The sequence below is a fragment of the Lupinus angustifolius genome, chromosome LG03, assembly GCF_001865875.1.
Source record: "Lupinus angustifolius cultivar Tanjil chromosome LG03, LupAngTanjil_v1.0, whole genome shotgun sequence".
NCBI classification, from domain to species: domain Eukaryota; kingdom Viridiplantae; phylum Streptophyta; class Magnoliopsida; order Fabales; family Fabaceae; genus Lupinus; species Lupinus angustifolius.
The window spans coordinates 10,296,116-10,314,862 of NC_032011.1; the positions used below are offsets into that span (position 1 = coordinate 10,296,116).

General features: G+C 34.2%; 2 protein-coding genes across 2 annotated transcripts; one reads left to right on the forward strand and one right to left on the reverse strand.

Moving 5' to 3' along the window:
• Window positions 390–6,539, forward strand: LOC109343346 (formin-like protein 5). The gene is made up of 6 exons (XM_019581589.1): window positions 390–1,168; window positions 2,367–2,898; window positions 3,144–3,819; window positions 3,901–4,109; window positions 4,756–4,991; window positions 5,509–6,539. Exons 1-6 carry the CDS (start codon window positions 1,007–1,009, stop codon window positions 6,370–6,372), a joined length of 2,679 nt encoding a protein of 892 aa, XP_019437134.1. The 5' UTR covers window positions 390–1,006; the 3' UTR covers window positions 6,373–6,539.
• LOC109343347 (probable histone H2A.3) lies at window positions 12,940–14,118 on the reverse strand. The gene is made up of 2 exons (XM_019581590.1): window positions 13,884–14,118; window positions 12,940–13,322 (listed from the first exon to the last, which is right to left on the reverse strand). Exons 1-2 carry the CDS (start codon window positions 14,070–14,072, stop codon window positions 13,110–13,112), a joined length of 402 nt encoding a protein of 133 aa, XP_019437135.1. The 5' UTR covers window positions 14,073–14,118; the 3' UTR covers window positions 12,940–13,109.

Sequence of the window (18,747 nt, forward strand, 5' to 3'; positions counted from 1 at the left end):
CTTCAGAGCATGGTTAAAATGAGGACTATGGTGACACATTACATGGCTAAAATGAGTTTGAACCTCCATGCAAACTTTAGAATCTAGGACTCCCACCTACATGAGCTTTATCCGTCCTATAGATGGACATTTCCCTTATATTTTAGGTTTTCCATTTTATCTTTTCCATATACAAAAAAATATGAGAAATGTTATTAGAGATTCTTAGAATCGATATATATATATAAATAAATAAATGAAAGAGAAAAAATGAAAATATGTATAATGCTATGACTCATAGCCTCCATAAAATTAGAAAATGGTAAGAAAATTAAAAGGAGAAATTACATTATCATCCCCATGCTCATAATCTTTCAATAAGAAGAAAATAACATAAGAAAAGAAAGAGACAATCGTGAAAGGAGAAGTCTGTGTTCCTGAGTAGTAGGTGCCAATGTCCTAATCCAGAATCATTGGTAGGACGGCCCTTATTATTCAGGTTCTTGCTTCAACAACGAAACCTTTCCATTATCATCATCATCGTTCAAAACAAACTATCACTATAACATTCATACATTTTCAACATTTCATTATCAATATTGTTCAACAACAACATGGCCTATTTCCATTGATCCATAAAAAACACGTGCTTTTTTAGTTGCTTTCCTTGGATCCATGTTACTCGCAGAAAAACATAAACACCCTTTTTCTCAATCTTCCTTACAAGCTTTCATCTGCATTTGAATTTGAATTTCAATATCTCATGCTTGAACCATTTTTGGACCAAATTTTGATTGCTTCTTTGGGGGGTTTCATTTTTTTTTTAAATTTTGATTGACCCAATTCAATAATAAATTTGCTATTTTTGGTGTTGGGAATTGTGGAATTTGTGGCTAGATGCAGGTGATTAGTGATTTTGGTATTTGTAGAGGAATTAATTATAACTGGGTTGGTGGTGGATTATGAAAAAAGTGATTTTTATGTGCTTATTGGGTTTCGGCCTTGATGAATTAAGAAGCAGTTTGGAATGACAATTCAACAATATATGTGTGTCATATTAAGGGCTAGCTTTTGCATTGTTTTGGTTCTTAATCTTGTGGCATCCATTAGCATTGAAGAAAAGAAAGCACAGGAAAAATTCATTAGCCTGCTATTTGATCCTGCATCTGGAGTGTTGAATGAGGGCACGGTGAGACTTGCTTCGCCACTCATTTGTATTAGGTAGCTTTTAAGTGAAATGCATTTGTTCTTTCAAGTTTAAAAAATGTGAACAAAACATGGGAACTTAGAAATTGAGGTTTTGACTTGCTCTCTAATGAAACTGAGTAATTTTGTATCCTTGTTTGGGGAATTTACTTATCTTTATAAGTTGGTGTAGATATTGTATTTCTACACATCACCTCATATTTGCATGGTTTTCGTGATTTGATTATTTCTGGGTTTTTGTTGTTTTCTTCATATGATCATATCTATACTCTGATTTTGTCGCCTCATATGTGACATGATATTATTTTAGAAGATGTGTCTTGATTGTCTTAATTCTTAACCTGTAAGTACCTATTTGACAATCCCAATCAAGCTGTTAAGCCCGAAGATGGGGTGGAGGGGGGGTGTACACTTGCCTCTCTTTTTTATTCTAAGAAATCGGTGAATTCTTAATGGTAGTCTCTAGCTAGTTTCATAATATAGATGCCATAGTTGCTCAAATGTCAAATCTGCAATTCCTTGTTCAAGTGAGATATAAAATATGACTTTTGAATGAAGTTTGGGCCTTAAACCGGTATAAGCTGTCAGTAAGTGATATTGAAGAACTGAATAAGTATATTAGAGCCTATCTTAGGGATTTATATTACATTCTAGCGTATCCTACTCTCCCTATCCATCCAGCAGAGTCATGTTTTTCTGCACCATTTGTTAGAATTTAAGCAGCATGATGACTATAACATAAAGATCCTACTTTTGCGTCCATTCTTCATGCCTGTTTTAATGTGAAATAATAGTTAATGAGGTAGATGATTATAGTTGCTGTTTTCACACTATTTGTACACATAGTACTTGGTTTTGACATTGAACTTTGATGCACCCACTTGTTTGGCATTTTTTATATGGCCATTGTTTGTGTTCTTAGCTATTAGTTGCAGAATCTAGTCTTCCAATTTCATTATCTTAATGACCACCACCTCACCGGTGGTCGTACAATTGTGATGTTATATTAATATAATGTAAATTGTATGACATGATTGTTTGAGTTCGTTGATATGGTAAGTACCTTTTTATGTGCTTTATGCTGAGAGGCATGATATCTTGATCGATAAAGATGGTATTATTCATTAAGGTATTTGTTCACATTATGGACGCTAAAACTGGTTATAGTTTCATGAGTGTAGGCGGAGGTATTATGGACCACTTGCTGTGAAGATTTGATTCATTTAAAGAAAGAAACTGGAGATCTTGACTTATGCCTACATGAATCATCATGTAGTACGAATGAAATTAGTCCAGAAATCGGTTTAATAGCACACAAAAATATCCGAAAGTTGATCAATGCATGCCATCCTCAGTCGAAAGAAATTTTTATACGCTGCTTGAGTAAAAATAATCTTCCACTCCATGTCTCTGGAGAATATAAGGGATCCCTTTCTTCCAGAAGAAAATTGGGTTATGTTTTCCCACAGCGCGTATCAGAAACACCAGATGAAGCATCAGAAAACAGTTCTAAAAGTAAAAAAACAACAAAGAATTCCATGTCTCCTGAGCACAAACAAATACTTGTTACTGCTGTAGTTGTAACTGCAGTGATGACATTTGGAGTTGCAGCACTGCTCTTTTTATGTTGTTGTAGGTGTTGCGGGACAGGCCGAGTTAGTCAAACTGATGAGAGGCCCCTTCTAAGCTTGAGTATGAGTGACTACTCTATTGGTATATATCATATTTCCTTTTGCAAAGAGTTACATGTTCTGTCATTCTCAATTTCTGGATAACTTTTCCTTTTTATAAAGCATAATATCATGATCCTTCATAAAAAAGAAAAGTTGTATTGATTCTGGAAGTTGTCGCAACTCGCGACTTGTCATACAAATAAAATTCTCTATTTCCATTTTTTCATGGTCATACCTTGGTCATTTGATGTAACAGTGTTGACAAAATTCCCTGCCATCATACAGGTTCTTCTTCAAATAATAATGCATATCAAAATTCCATAAAAGATGATAAACCCGGATTTGAGTTATCCAGTAATTCTTTGCTTGATGACAAGAACAGCTCAGTGCAGGAAAATCAATTAGTAGGAGCTGCAAGACCATCATTTGAGCTAAAGCCTCCTCCTGGAAGGGTGGTAGGGACACCTTCTGGAATGCCTCCTTTGAAACCTCCTCCGGGAAGGACTGCTCCTCTTCCACCCGAGCCACCTTCATCTACGCCTTCTGATAATGCCACTGCTGCTGCTCCTCCCCCTCCTCCTTCAGTACCACCGCAGCCTCCAAGTGGTGGACCTCCACCTCCTGCACCCCCACCGCCTCGCAGTGGTGGCCCTCCTCCTCCTCGGCCTCCTCCACCACGGGCACCAGGACCTCCACCACCACGGGCACCAGGACCTCCACCGCCTCGTGCACCAGGACCTCCACCACCTCCTAAGGCCGGTGGAGGTCGCCCTCCACCAATTGGTCCAAAAGGTGCTCGACCGTTAGCTGGTGGACTGAAGGTTCCAAAGAATGCTGGAGCTGATTCAGAAGGTGATGCTGATGCTCCTAAAGCCAAGTTAAAGCCTTTTTTCTGGGATAAGGTTCAAGCCAACTCTGATCAAACAATGGTTTGGAATCAGATCAAAGCAGGATCATTTCAGTATGGAATAAGTCTCAAACTTATTTTGCTATTTTGTCATTAGCTGCTAACATTCTAAGTGAGGTGATTAATATTTCACAGGTTTAATGAAGAAATGATGGAGACACTTTTTGGCTATGCTGCTGCTGCTGAAAAAACCAAAGCTGTGCAGAACAAAAAAGAGTCTACCTCCCATGATCATGCACCTCAGTTTATCCTATTAATTGACTCAAAGAAATCACAAAATTTATCAATCCTGTTGCGAGCATTGAATGTGACACTAGAAGAAGTTTGTGATGCACTTCTTGAAGGTCATTTTCTTCTTTCAGTTTTTCGCAAACAATTGTTGATTGCTTTAGTAATAGTATTAGGTTCTTCTGGGAACATTCTTATTGATGCTGGAATATTGTAGATCTACAACATCATTTTCTTGTAGTTTCGGAGGATTTAATAGTGCCGCATAACATTTTTTGTATCTTGAATTTTTAAGAGTAAGACATTCATCTTTTACACCAAGGTATAATGTTGATAGTCGTGTGGTAGATTTATGTTCCTCAGTAAATCAATATGCATCACAACTTTTACTTGGCTATTACTTGATCAAGTGCAAATGAACATCAATTTTCTTTAGATTTAATTATCAATTTTCTTTAGATTTAATTATCAATTTTCTTTAGAATGTGAGTTTGGCGCAACAGTAAGGTTGTTGCGTAGTGACCATGAGGTCATAAGTTCAAATCGTGGAAACAACCTCTCCACTTGCGAGGGTAAGGTTGCGTACGGGCCCCTTTTTTTAACTATCAACATGCATTCATTGATGTTCTCTGATAAATTTGGTATTCCCTGAATAATGGATTCAAGATACTATTGAAAAACCAGCAAAATAAGGACACAAATTAATATTTTATCTTTGGTTGCACTTGTGTGATTGCTCTAAATTTGTGTTTGGCTGATCAGGAAATGAGCTCCCCTCAGAGTTCCTTCAAACCTTGCTAAAGATGGCACCAACACAAGAGGAAGAACTCAAGCTTAGACTTTTCAGTGGTAACATAGCCCAACTTGGACCTGCTGATCGGTTCTTGAAAGCCGTAGTTGACATTCCATTTGCTTTTAAACGAATGGAAGCACTGCTTTACATGGGTACTGTTCAAGAGGAGCTCAAAGCTACCAATGAGTGTTTTGCAGTTTTAGAGGTTGGATCTCTTTACCGTACGCTTTGCATTGATAGACTCTTACTTTTATACCTCACCATCATCATCATGGGCAGAACTAACATATTTTGATTGGGAAGGACAAAGAACAAAATTTTATCTACATGAGCCAAGTAAAGAAATTTATATTTTTATATAACAAAAGTACAGCCTCTCCGCTTGCGAGGGTAAAGCTGCGTACATCTATCCTCCCCATATCCCACTAAGTGAGAGTCTCGTACACTAGGCCGACTTTTTTATATAAAAAGTACATGTTAAAAACTATTAAAAAACTTGGGTCACCATATTGCTGCATTGCAAAATTGTGCTAGACCTATGTGCCTATGTTTAACCAAAATTTTAGAAATCAAGTTTTTCACATGTAATTTTGGGGAAATAAAGCATTGTTGTTCTTAGGTCTCCACAATAAAACTTCTTTGCATGCTCCCCTAGCCTCGCCCCCGATACATCGAAAATAAAAAGAAAATCTGATTTTTGTTACACCTTCCTCTGATGTCAGGTTGCTTGTAAGGAACTAAGAAGCAGCAGGCTGTTCTTGAAGCTTCTTGAAGCTGTTCTTAAAACCGGGAACCGAATGAATGATGGGACATTCCGTGGTGGTGCACAAGCATTTAAACTTGATACACTGCTGAAATTGTCTGATGTAAAAGGTGTGGATGGTAAGACTACTCTGTTACACTTTGTTGTTCAAGAGATAATACGCACCGAGGGTATAAGAGCTGCTCGTATGTCAAAAGAAAGCCATAGTTTCTCTAGTATCAAAACAGAAGACCTCCTTGAAGACATATGTTATGAATCAGAAGATCATTATCAAGAGCTCGGTCTTCAGGTTGTTTCACGTTTGAGTAGCGAACTTGAGAATGTCAAGAAAGCAGCAGCTCTAGATGCTGACACCTTAACAGGAACTACTGCCAAACTAGGCCATGGTCTCGTAAAAACCAAAGATTTCGTAAACAACGACCTTAAGAACTCCCTGAGTGATGATAGAGGGTTTCAAGAGGCGGTCAAGAGTTTCATCGAGAGCGCTGAGGTTGATGTCACAAGTCTGCTGGAAGGGGAAAAGAAAATCATGGCTCTAGTGAAGAGCACTGGTGATTACTTTCATGGCAATTCGGGAAGAGATGAAGGTTTAAGATTGTTTGTAATAGTACGTGACTTCTTAATAATGTTGGACAGGGTATGCAAAGAGATAAGAATAGTACCAAGAAAGCCATCAGTAAAACATGTGAAACAAGAAACTTCTAGTTCTAGAGTGTCATCTTCAGAAAATCGTCCTCCAACTCCTGATATTCGGCAGCGAATTTTTCCAGCAGTCGTAGATAGGAGAATGGATGACTTTAGTTCAGATGATGACAGTCCATAGGTTCAAGTTGGAAGTGGTATTGCAATTATGGTTTTCTTTTTGGTCATATCCTTAGTTCCTTAATAACATGTCCTTGTATAGCATTATTGAGAATGTATCATCTGGTGTACTTTTTCCTGTTATAAATTTTGACTGGCCCATTAGTAAAACCTGTGTATCTATTTCTTTCTTTTACTCTCACTGACAAGAAAAAACACACGAGAGGATCCATACTTCACGTCATCTGATACTAAACTTGTTAATCAATAAGGTGTTGGTCTAGTGGTGTAAGGCTCCGCTAGACCTCAAGATGACCAAAAGAAGAAAACAGACCCTTAGTAAAAAGTGGCAAGCTTCTAGCTGAATTGGTACTTTTAACTTTTAAGAGATATTTCTCCTCCTAAGTTGGGATTACTATATTAATAGCATACTTTATTTTCAGTTTCTAAAAAATTTCTATTTTTATCATTTATTATTATCCTACTTACCTATTTTTAAATGTTCTAAAATTTCTATACACATCTAATTTAAATTCCAATAATAGATTGTTTTCCATCTAATTCTTCTTGTCACGTGCTTAGATAGAGGAGAAAGGGAAACACTGAGTAGTTAAAATTTGCCGAGTTTTTTTCAGTAGTTTCTGTGTTTATATTTTCTTTCACATCACTACATGACAAATAATACTCAAAATGATTAATTTTCATCTTAATTTCTTGACACTTTTCAAATCCTACATGTATCTTAACTTCCTTTGAAAACGTTACTCCATTAATCTCATCAACATTAAATTTAATTGAATTTAAAATCATTCATGTCATATTCTATTTATATTTTCATTGACTTGGTCATATTATTGAAATGCAATAAACCTCTGTCCCAAATCATTATTGATAACTTTGTGACTTGATAAAATCCAATGTTTGAAATATGAAATGTCAAGTTTATAAATGTGACATTTCTATAATTGAAACATTGACAAATGTCCTTGTAATTTGTAGATTTAATCAGGCACAATATCAAAGATTTAAATAGAAAGGAGATAGTATGCCATGCTAAATGGCATTGGCTACAAAACTAGGAAGTACGAATACAAAAAAAAATGTATTAATAAGTGTCTTAATTGTATCTTATAAATAATACAAAATGAGTAGATCAACATTGGAAATTCAAGTCCAACAAATATGAAAATGATAAAATGCATCATAGTCCAAAATAATATTAGCATTTTAAGTTTCTTAGCAATACTCTAAGAATACTTATTAACAAGATGTTCGTATGCCTAGAGTTTCTAACCATACCTTGAACTTGGCTAAGATTTAGTTTCTTAGTAATACTCTAAGAATACTCCTCTTAACTTGGCTAAGATTAAGTGCCTTGTGTGCCTAGTACTAGAGTAAATTTAATTTTTGTTGCATTTTTTTTGTAATGTTGGGGCTTAAAGTGTTATTTGAATCTAAAAGATTGGCAGAACTTGAATGGAGATCACATTTCAACCAGTCCTAACATTTTATAGGCACAGTGTAAAAAAAATTGGACCCAAAATTATAAACAAAATCTAAACACAGAGTCCAGAACAAATTGTGAGGTTTAAATAAAAATAAATACACATTGTACATTAAAAAAAATTAACTATATTATTTTATAATAAACTTTAAACAAAATATTTTCATACAAATTGTAATAATAAAAGATACAATTTTTTTCAAGACCATGAATCCAATATACTTTTTAAGACCAATTTTTTAATGAATCTTAAGCAACCTCATATTTTATTCATCCAAGTGAGACCTTATTTTAATCATACATTAGTCAAGTGATAATATAAAACAATAATTATTGCCACTAACAAACTATTGAGTGAATTTATGCATAGAGTGATAATACAATTGTTTTTAAAAAAGAAGAAGATATTTATCATAAAATTTTAGTAGTGTATGTAAAAATATATATTTGGGTCCTTCGTAAACTATAGGCATGTGACGCACACCTTTGGCACGCCCTATTGGGGTCCACTCTGGGGAGTATATTTTTGTTTCAAGATGTATATAATTTAAATGTACTATTTTATTTTTATTGATCAGAAAATATAAAGTTAATATATATTAAATTTAAGTTTTACTTTTTTAACTAATGAGAATGAAGAAATATATGGAGTGAGAGATAAACTCTGAGACAGTAGATGTGGCTCTTGCACTATGTCTATTCCAATAAAATTTGACATATATTAAAAGAAAATTGAATCGTGGGAAATAAAAGTAAAGTGATATATGAATTTTTTTATCATTTGTTAAAATTTCATTCTATGAGACATAATTGCAACATGTGATTTTTATTTGCGGACTCGAACCAAAATTTATGAGAGCTGAAAATGATTCATACTTAATATATTTGTTTAAATATTTGACCAAGCGTAAGAGTGGTAAATGCTACATTAAGTGGTGCAATTAAATACACCAAAATATAGCTACATGCTAGGCTCCAACCCACATTCATAATAGTGGATTAGAGATTAGCTTGTTGAAGAAGTTACTCTCCATCTGAAATCCATAGAGTAAACACGGAAGTCCTTATGACTATGGCTTTGTTCTGAAAGCCGAATGTTTATGCCCATACATAAACCCGAATGGAACAACCATGGTCCAGACCGAAGAAACCCCAAATGAGTTCATGGTGAAGATGAAGAACATACATTGTTGAGCCATTTCCGGAATCTCGAAGGTATGAGAGTGAGTTGATCTTCCAGATGATAGAGCGTCGAATGGTTTTCCTTTAGTTCTCTCTAGAAGGGAATGAGAGAATACCTTAGTTTCTTTCTTCGAAAATCAGCCAAATTTTTCAACAACAAACAGCAGAAAACAACAATCAATCATTTTAAATCATTTTGTTTCATATTGAAAAAGCCTAAGTATTTTCATAATCGATTCATAACAGAAACAAAACACCATAACCCTAAATCAAACCAGATTTGGGGAAGAACATGAAAACCTAATTTCACCCATGAATCAATTTGGGGTGGCTCTGATACCACTTGTTGGAGAAATTCCTTCTCCATCCGAAATCCATAGAGTGAATGCGGAAGTCCTTATGACCATGGCTTTGTTCCCACAACCGAATGTGTATGCCCATACATACACCCAAATGGAACATCCATGGTCCAGACCGAAGAAACCCCAAATGAGTTCATGGTGAAGAAGAAGAACATACCTTGTTGAGCCATTTCCGGGATCTCGAAGGTATGAGGGTGCGATGATCTTCCAGATGATAGAGCGCCGAATGGTTTTCCTTTAGTTCTCTTTAGAGGGGAATGAGAGAATACCTTGAGTGTACCTTAGGGAGAGTGTGGGTTGCCTTAACTTTTGGTTATGAGGAGAAACCTCATCCTTATACCTAATGAGCCTTATGGATGGGTGGATAGTGTTATCCTATCCTGGATAACACTATTCTCATCCTACCTTATTCTCCTCCACCTTTACACTTGAAAACCTGTTGCTCTACAAATGGGGACCATAACCCATAAAAGTAACCCCGTAGTGGTTACTACTTTAGTTGCAATAATTCTGATTCAGTCCCTTCATCAAATCAGAAATTGCCTGAAGGTATCTACACTTATTATTATTTCATGACACATATGCCCTTAGCCACCAAATTAATTACTTAAGATCATTTTATATTTTGGTTAATTACATAATGGCCATAACACAATTATAGAATTATATTTGTGACCCATAAATTGTCAGAAATTCCAACAATCTCCCACTGGTCACACATATGATTCTCTGTACGTGTTATCCTTAATGCGCGCTTAAATATTATCATTATGACTTAGGCTTACCCAAATTATCCCGTCCATTAGTCCTGTCTCCATATCGAATCACAGTGAACTTCGCCATATCAATCATGGCTAATTCAACAATGATCACCAACATTGACACAACTAAATGACATAGATACATCATGAAATGTGTAGCATGAAAATCACATGAATATTATCTGTACATGTCAATTTTCTAATAATAACATAAAACCTTATTGTACAAAGTATAATGACAGAATACCAAACTGAATGATTAATCAACTGAAGTTTGAATACAAAGTATTCATACAAAATACTGAAATTACATAGAACATGATAAAAGTTGTGCACAATCTAACTCCCACTAAACCAAAATATCCTCACACTGTAGAACACCCATGTGAGCAGTATGCTCATGAAAGACATTGGGTGTGATAGCCTTTGTAAGAGGATCAACAATCATGGAGTTAGTGCCTAAATATTCTATGGAAAGTTGTCCACTTTGTACCTTCTCCATTATTGCATCTAAAACAATCAGGGGAACATCATCTTACGTTTGAACCTCAACAAATTGGTAGGAAGAATATCATGATTGGCAACCAACACATAAACTTCACTTTCTTGGATTTTTTTGTCCTCATACTCACTTCAAAATATGTTGTTGCATACCATCATCCTCACAATCTTTAAGCCATCACTATCCAGAACTTGATGTATATGAACTTGTTGCATGGTTGTCTCAAACTCACCCATCTTCCTACTGATCAATATTTTGGCACTGGAACACTAAAAGTCCTATTCTTCACATCATTAAGAGCATAGTGGACAAGTTGTTAAAATTTTCCAAGAGTTGTCTCTCATAGGTCCCACGCACGCAACTAACTATCATATATACTTATTGTTTCATACCGTCCAAAAGACACGACATAACCGGATAAGAACAACAGTTGTCGACCTAAGGTCAGGCAAGGCAAGGCAAGTTCATTATGAGCACTCTTAGATCTTGACGGTCAATCGGACAATTTAGAAAGGTACGTCGTTGACCAGACAAGATCCAAACAATAGTACGAGGACCACTTTTACTATCTGTCTATCGCGCCGCTTATACAGGTTTGTCACGCCGTCTGAACAACACAAACATCTGCAACAGACTGCATTCCACCTGCACACTACACCTACTTTCTTGCACATCTCCACTATAAAGAGGGGATTCCCCCATAAGGAAGGTACATTTTATCTTTTGATATTAAATATCTTGATCTTGCTCAAGCATTCTATATTCTCTCTATTCTTATACATCTCTAAAATCTTGATTTGAGTGTTGAATAACATTTTCAAGTACTTATTTAGGCGTTCCTAGCCAAATCTCAGATAGCATTTAGAAGACTCTACACCATCTATGACCTGACCTAATCATACTTCACCAACACTAACGAGCATATATTATTCGAAATATGAAAGTAATTCTCATATACGTTTATAAAATAGTATTGAAAATTCATAAGGATTTGAAAAGGAGTAAAAAGAAAAAGTAGTCCTCTACAAATCAATATTAAAAATGCAATATATTTATTTACAAAATGTGGTATTTTTTTTATATTGATAATTGCATGTTTATCATTTTATATTATTAACTCTTGTATGCTCCATTTAGGAAATGACCATTAAAACTGTAATAGATTTAATTACAAAATGTGATATATTTTTTGGTACATTAGAAGTTAAAAACAATGAACTAGGAGAAAGCTTTATATCTAAAATATCATGCTCCAATCATAGGGGTAGCCCAAAGTTGGAGACCTGAGCGTGAAAGAACGTCTGTCTTCGCCATAAAGTCCACCAAAGAATTAGCCTCCCTACGAATGAAGATGATTTGAACCACTCAGCTACAAGAGAGCATCTTACGAATCCGATTCACCACTTTTGCAATCTTTTGGAATTTGACAACAAGATCATTTGTAATGATTTGTATGACCTCTAGACAATCACATTCTAGAATAATAAAATGGAAACCCTTATCCCAAGCTAGAAGAAGACCTTACTCTATCGTTGTTACTACCCTAATAGGAAAATATCATTATGTTAAATCTTAAACTTTTCTCATTCAAAAAATATCATTATCTTAAGTCTCTATTACAATTGGTAATATATTTAATTGTGAAATCTAATTTTTTTTAATCCGAACTATTGATTTGTTGATTTAAAAATATAAAGAAAAAATGTATACAACACCTTAAACTTTATACATTTTACAAAAAAAACAACTACCAATTTTAATATCTTCACATTCAAGCCTTATACTTGTACAAATCATAAAAAAAAATACAGTAAACCAAATATGTAGTAGTGAAACAGAAAATAACGATATAGTTGACCTCAAATTAAATTGCCAAAATCATCCATCCATTGACTCACTACATCTTTAAACTGACCGTGTACGCCAAAAAAAAAAACAACTCCATACAAAAATAAAAATATTAAGAGACCTCGTTCGAAAAAAATAGAAATCAACACCACCTCTTGTTATTTATTTTTTAAATTGTTATTATATAAATATTTTTTTTTGGTTTAAATCCTTATAAATGGTTAAACTACTTTAATCTTGCTGTTAACTGATCCTGTATTTTTTTTCTTATAATCAAGAATGATAATTGCATACAGAACTGTCATCTCAACCATTCCTCAGTTCATTTCAAATAAGTACCAAACGAAATATTTGATAAATGATGAAAGGAACAGGTCAACCTTTATAAATTTGAACTCCGGTCATTCAGTACCAGTAAAAAAAACCAAAGTAAAATAAAATTAGACAGCTTTGTATATTCACATTACCATCATAAAATCTAGTAACAAAACTACAAACACAAGGATAAAATCCTATTTCAAAGAAAGTCCTTTTAAATAAAGAAGAAAAAATAAATTTTAAGACCTAATTTCACAACAAAAAAGTTATGAGGATCTTCATTCATTCATCATCAGCAGCAGCAGCTTTTGATGTTCCAGCCTTCTTTGGGAGCAAGAGGTTGTGAATATTTGGCATCACACCTCCATTGGCGATTGTTACATCACCAAGAAGCTTGCTCAGTTCTTCATCATTCCTTACTGCCAATTGAATATGGCGTGGCACAATTCGAGTCTTCTTGTTATCTCTTGCTGCATTCCCTGCTAATTCAAGAACCTAAAAAATACACAATATCAATAATTAATTAATTAGAACCAAAATCCAATCAAATTTATTTGATATAAGATTATAGTATAGGAAAATCATACGACTTAAAAGGGTTATTTCTGATTTTAGAAAAATCAAATCAAAAGTTGAAACATTAATAGTTTAAATTTATCTTTTGAGAACTATTAGCACCAAGAAAAACAAAAAAAAACATTGCATTCACTACATGCAATTCGTCTGATTTTTTTTAAAATGACATAATTGGGCGGTAATTTAGAGAATAGTGAAGTGAATTTCGTAACCCTAATCCAAGAAGGTTCATCTGAAATGATTCAAGGATTAATTAAACACAAGATTAAGGAAATCATGTAAAACTCACAAACCCTAAAACATCAAAACTCAACTTCCAGACGAAAATGTTATTTTAATTTGATTATTAATCAGGCGAAAATTGAATTAATTTCTGGAATTAAACAAAAATTGACGCGAACTCGAAACCCTAGATCTGATAATGAATGCAAATAGAACAATAAGATCATAAATAAAGCAACTGAGGAAAATTGAAACTACCTCAGCTGCGAGATATTCAAGAACAGCAGCGAGATAAACAGGTGCACCAGCACCAACACGTTCAGCGTATTTTCCGGCCTTGAGGAACCGAGCGATACGGCCAACGGGGAATTGGAGGCCGGCTTTGCTGCTCCGGGAGGTGGCCTTCTTCGCCGCGGTGGATCCTAGGGTTTTGCCTCTTCCGGCCATTGATGAAGTTTCTCGGTTAGAAATTGATAGTGAAGAAGACAAAAATGTGATTCTGGAATATTGATTTGTGATTGGGAAGTTTATATAGTAGGGTGTGGAGAAATTGGACCAATCAGATTAAATGACAGGGATTGTAATATTAGCCGTTGGATTGGGTTTGAGGGTGTACGGTTGAGATTGTGTTCTGTAGTGGATCTGGTAGCGCGAGGATAGAGATCAAAGATGTATAAGGCGGGAATTCTCAAAGCGCCACGTATGACATGAAATTTCTGATGGTTAAAGTTTAATTTAAAATGGTAGGTGATGTTTGGATTGAGAAATTCATAATTACAAAATCTTGAAATATGATAAATTAATTAAATTTCATAATTACAAAATCTTGAATACAATAAATTAATTAAATTCAATTACCATATTGTGAGCTATCATGACAAAGACTTAGGAGAAATATATGTAGAAACAACCAATAAATTTTTGATAATTCATTAAAAGTTTAGTTCTAATTAAAATTTAATTATATATGATAGTACTAAAAAACATAAATACAATGTCTTCAAATATGACGTGTGATATGTGTATCTAGACAAGTTTTCCTCTTAGATCATATCATTAAAACAACATATATGCATTAAATCAATATTAGATAATGATGATCTTAACTTAAGATATAAGGATAAATACTCAGAAGTACAATATGATTTATGTTATAGCATAACACTTATTTATGTTACTTCATGAGAAACCATTGTCAAAGTAATAAGAAAATAATTGAGAGTTTCCTATCAAACATATATGATACACTCTTGTATTAATATCGTATTCGGTAGTTTTGAGATTTCCATTTTCAATGACTCATGAGTGTGTAAAGGGGCATCATATGTCTTTTAGCTTGCACCGTAGAATTACCTTACTCATACAGACAACTATCAAAATATCACTGAGTGTCTGACCTAAAGAATTCATCACGACTCATTTTTCGAGTTACCACCATCAACTCCTTTTGTAGTTAGTGTCAATTTCCTCTCCATTACTCAAATATCAAAATTCATATGACAATGTATACTAACCAAAATTTATGTGATAAGTCTTTTAACTATTCTTTTAATATTTGATTGGTCCATCTTTATCTTATCTCAACTAAAATGCTTTTTTGGGACCTAATCTTAATTATTACCCAACTAGATATTAAAATAAATATGATCACGACCTGGTAAAAATTCCTAACTTAGTCATCATCCTTCTATGATGGCTTATCAACAATCACCACACAATAAAACAAATGTGCATTGCCTAAGTATTCGTACATTAATACATGGATGAGATCACCTCTTTTTAATAGTGTCTCATTCCTTATCTAAAATCAATCATATATGTGGATAAAATAAAATTTTAAAAATAAAAAAGTAATAAAATGGAGCACTCTAATTAGCTTGAGACATGAAATAAGACATCATTTAGGACAAATGATCTCCTTTTACAGTTGGATATCCTTCCGCTTTCATGAGACATTCAGTCTAAATCAATATCAAATTGGACCATAACTACACCACTACCACTAGCATCTAATACAATTGATGTTAATTAACTATTATGTTCTTATTTGATAGGTTCCCATACAACAAAGATCTCATATGCATATATTAGGAACCTCCAAAGTGTTTTATGTTGGTTTTAGCATTAGCAAAATCTATGACACCAACCACATCCTCACATCTGAACAATCTCATAGGGAAATTTGACACCATCAAAACACTTCAATAACTTAACATTTTCCATGAAATATCTCTAGAATACAAGATTATCCAACTATAGAGTTTATTGAAGAAGTTCAATGAAGTAATCTAAGATGACTATACCCTCTCCCTTAACATGGTCATTCTAGTCATAAATGTCACTTGATCTGAGTCATAGTCCAGCGTTTCCTAGTCATTGTGAAACATTGATCCCGCCAAAGCACTCTCAAGATCTGTACCTAAAACAAAACATTCAAGGGAAATTGATATATTGTTTCACTTATCAAATTGATATGTAGGTAAATTGATATATTGTTGTGCTTTAACTCGATCCATATGAGCAAGGACTTACGGTCAATAAAGAAACAAAGTTTCAAACCTTAAAACTTTCAAATTCCCTTTTATTTCAAACTATTTAAACAATGGTAAGATTATAACGATCCAGGATATTTTCTTTAAAATCACCAAAACATTTAATTAAACTATCCAACCTTAAAAAATAAAACATTATAAGTACTAATTAAATAGTTTTTTTATAAGAAAAAATGAATTACTAACAGACACAATATTAAGAGAGGATCCTAGAGTCAAAGATAATCCAGAAGAAAGCCCAACCAGATTAACTTCTTTCCTTACCTTTCCTTTTTTGACATATTTTTGTTAGTTAATCTATTAATTAGTTTAGTTTCTTTCTTTGTTTCCCTCCTTTTTTATCTTTTATTAAACACTGTATAAAAGGAGCTAATCTTCATAGCTCAAATCAATATGATTCACAGAAGTATTATTCAAAGAACTCTGCATTGTCTTTTATTCTTTTCAGTTAAAGGCAAGATTCATCATTGAGTATCATTTATTGTTCATATTCTTCTTCTTCTTCTTCTTCTTCTTCTTCTTCTTCTTCTTCTTCTTCTTCTTCTTCTTCTTCTTCTTCTTCTTCTTCTTCTTCTTCTTCTTCTTCTTCTTCTTCTTCTTCTTCTTCTTCTTCTTCTTCTTCTTGTTGGCAATGGCATATACTATTTTACATGGTATCAGAGCACCCTTCTAAAGGGTGTCTCTGCTGTGCCTCTGATTAGCTTCCGCTTTTTCTTTCTCTCTTTCTGCCATCGCCAACATCTTCGAAGAAAATGACCACTACTGCAATCATCAATCCCACCATGGATCCAACAAGTCCATACCACATACATCCTAGCGAAAATTAAGGTACTGTTCTTGTATCATCTCGGTTAAATGGAGAAAATTATCACCCCTGGTCTCGTGCTATGGCCATGACTCTTGAGTCTAAAAACAAGTTAGAATTCATAGACGGAACTCTTCCAAGACCCCTCGCCCATGATCAAAACTTTACAATCTGGAAAAGATGCAACAATTTGGTTGTATCTTGGTTAACCCAATCCATAAAACCTTATATTGTTCAATCAGTTTTGTGGGTGGAAAATGCAAAAGAAATTTGGGATGATTTACGTGAAAGACATCATCAAAGGGACATGTTTAGGATCTCTGAGTTAATTAGTGAGATTCATTCAATTAAACAAGGGGATAATTCAATTAGTGCCTACTACAATCGAATAAAGGGGCTATGGCAACAACTTGATAATTACATACCAATCCCACTTGCACTTGTGATATTAAATGTTCTTGTTCTACAATCCCAACTGTACATAATTATAGAGAAAATGAGTATGTAATATGTTTTCTAACGGGATTGAATGATCAGTTCTCAATTGTTAGATCACAAATTATGTTGATTGACCCTTTTCCCTCCATAAACAAAGTCTTCTCCATGTTAATCCAACAAGAAAAACAAATGCAACTTGAGAAACCAAAGTTCTCAGTAAGTACATTTGGAATGAACATTGAATCAGGAAGAAGAGGTAGAGGAGAGGAGTTAGAGGTATTAGTAGATTAAATAGTTCTGGTAGATCCTCTACTCTTGGAAGAGGTAGGAATTAGAAATCTTGTTCTTACTGCCAAAGGATTGGGCATACTGTTGATTCCTGGTACAAGAAGCATGGATACCTTCCAAGTTCATCCAATAGTGTAAATAATTTTTCAGTTGGAGACTCAGACTATACTGATGGTCCTACCAAAACAGATCCCTCATCTTGAGACCTTCCTTTCACTACAGCACAACAAGATGCTTTGACGGCTCTAATCAAACAGTTTATTGGACAAGGCAATCATAACACCAACCATATAAGTTCTATTTAAACTTCCACCAATGCTCAAGAAGCTCATATTATAGGTAATTTTGCTCCACTTCCAAGTAACTCACTCACTTGGATTATTTATACCGGAGCAACATACTAAGTTTGTTGCTCCTTGATGCACTATCACACTTACAAGCAAATAAAACCTATTTCCATAACTCTGCCAAATGGAAATCAAGTAACTGCCCAATACTCATGATCTATTATCTTTTCAAACACATTTTATCTTATAAATGTGTTATATGTACCTATTTTTAAGTTTAATCTAATTTCAGTTTCTAAACTAACATCTTCATTGGCTTGCACATTAGTCTTCTCTGCTGACAAATGCTTGATTCAGGAAATGAACTCATTGAGGATGACTAGTGCAACTGAGCTTAAGGGAGGCCTATAGACAATGAATCAGCCAAGCAAGAACTATCTTAGGCCTCATCATATTAATGCTTACTCTAGTTATAATGATTCCAATGTTTGGCACTCAAGACTTGGACATTTGTCCCATAACAAGTTGATACATATGCAAACTTTGTTTCCTTTTATCAAATGTAACAAAACAATAGATCCATGTGATGTTTGGCACTTAGCAAGGCAAAAGAGATTACCTTACTCTATTAGCATTATTAGATCAGTTTGTGCTTCTGATTTGGTTTACATAGACATTTGGGGACCTTTATCCACTCCTTCTACTTAAGGCCATAAATACTTTCTGACTGTGGTAGATGATAAGACCAGATT

What these genes read in the sequence shown, in the direction of transcription:
- LOC109343346 (XM_019581589.1), top strand. Translation starts at nt 1,007, where the DNA reads ATGACAATTCAACAATATATGTGTGTCATATTAAGGGCTAGCTTTTGC. An exon ending in TTGTGATGCACTTCTTGAAG is followed by an intron (nt 4,110 to 4,755) that starts GTCATTTTCTTC and finishes TTGGCTGATCAG; the next exon opens with GAAATGAGCTCCCCTCAGAG. An exon ending in AGTGTTTTGCAGTTTTAGAG is followed by an intron (nt 4,992 to 5,508) that starts GTTGGATCTCTT and finishes CTCTGATGTCAG; the next exon opens with GTTGCTTGTAAGGAACTAAG.
- LOC109343347 (XM_019581590.1), bottom strand. Translation starts at nt 14,072, where the DNA reads ATGGCCGGAAGAGGCAAAACCCTAGGATCCACCGCGGCGAAGAAGGCC. An exon ending in TTGAATATCTCGCAGCTGAG is followed by an intron (nt 13,323 to 13,883) that starts GTAGTTTCAATT and finishes TGTATTTTTTAG; the next exon opens with GTTCTTGAATTAGCAGGGAA.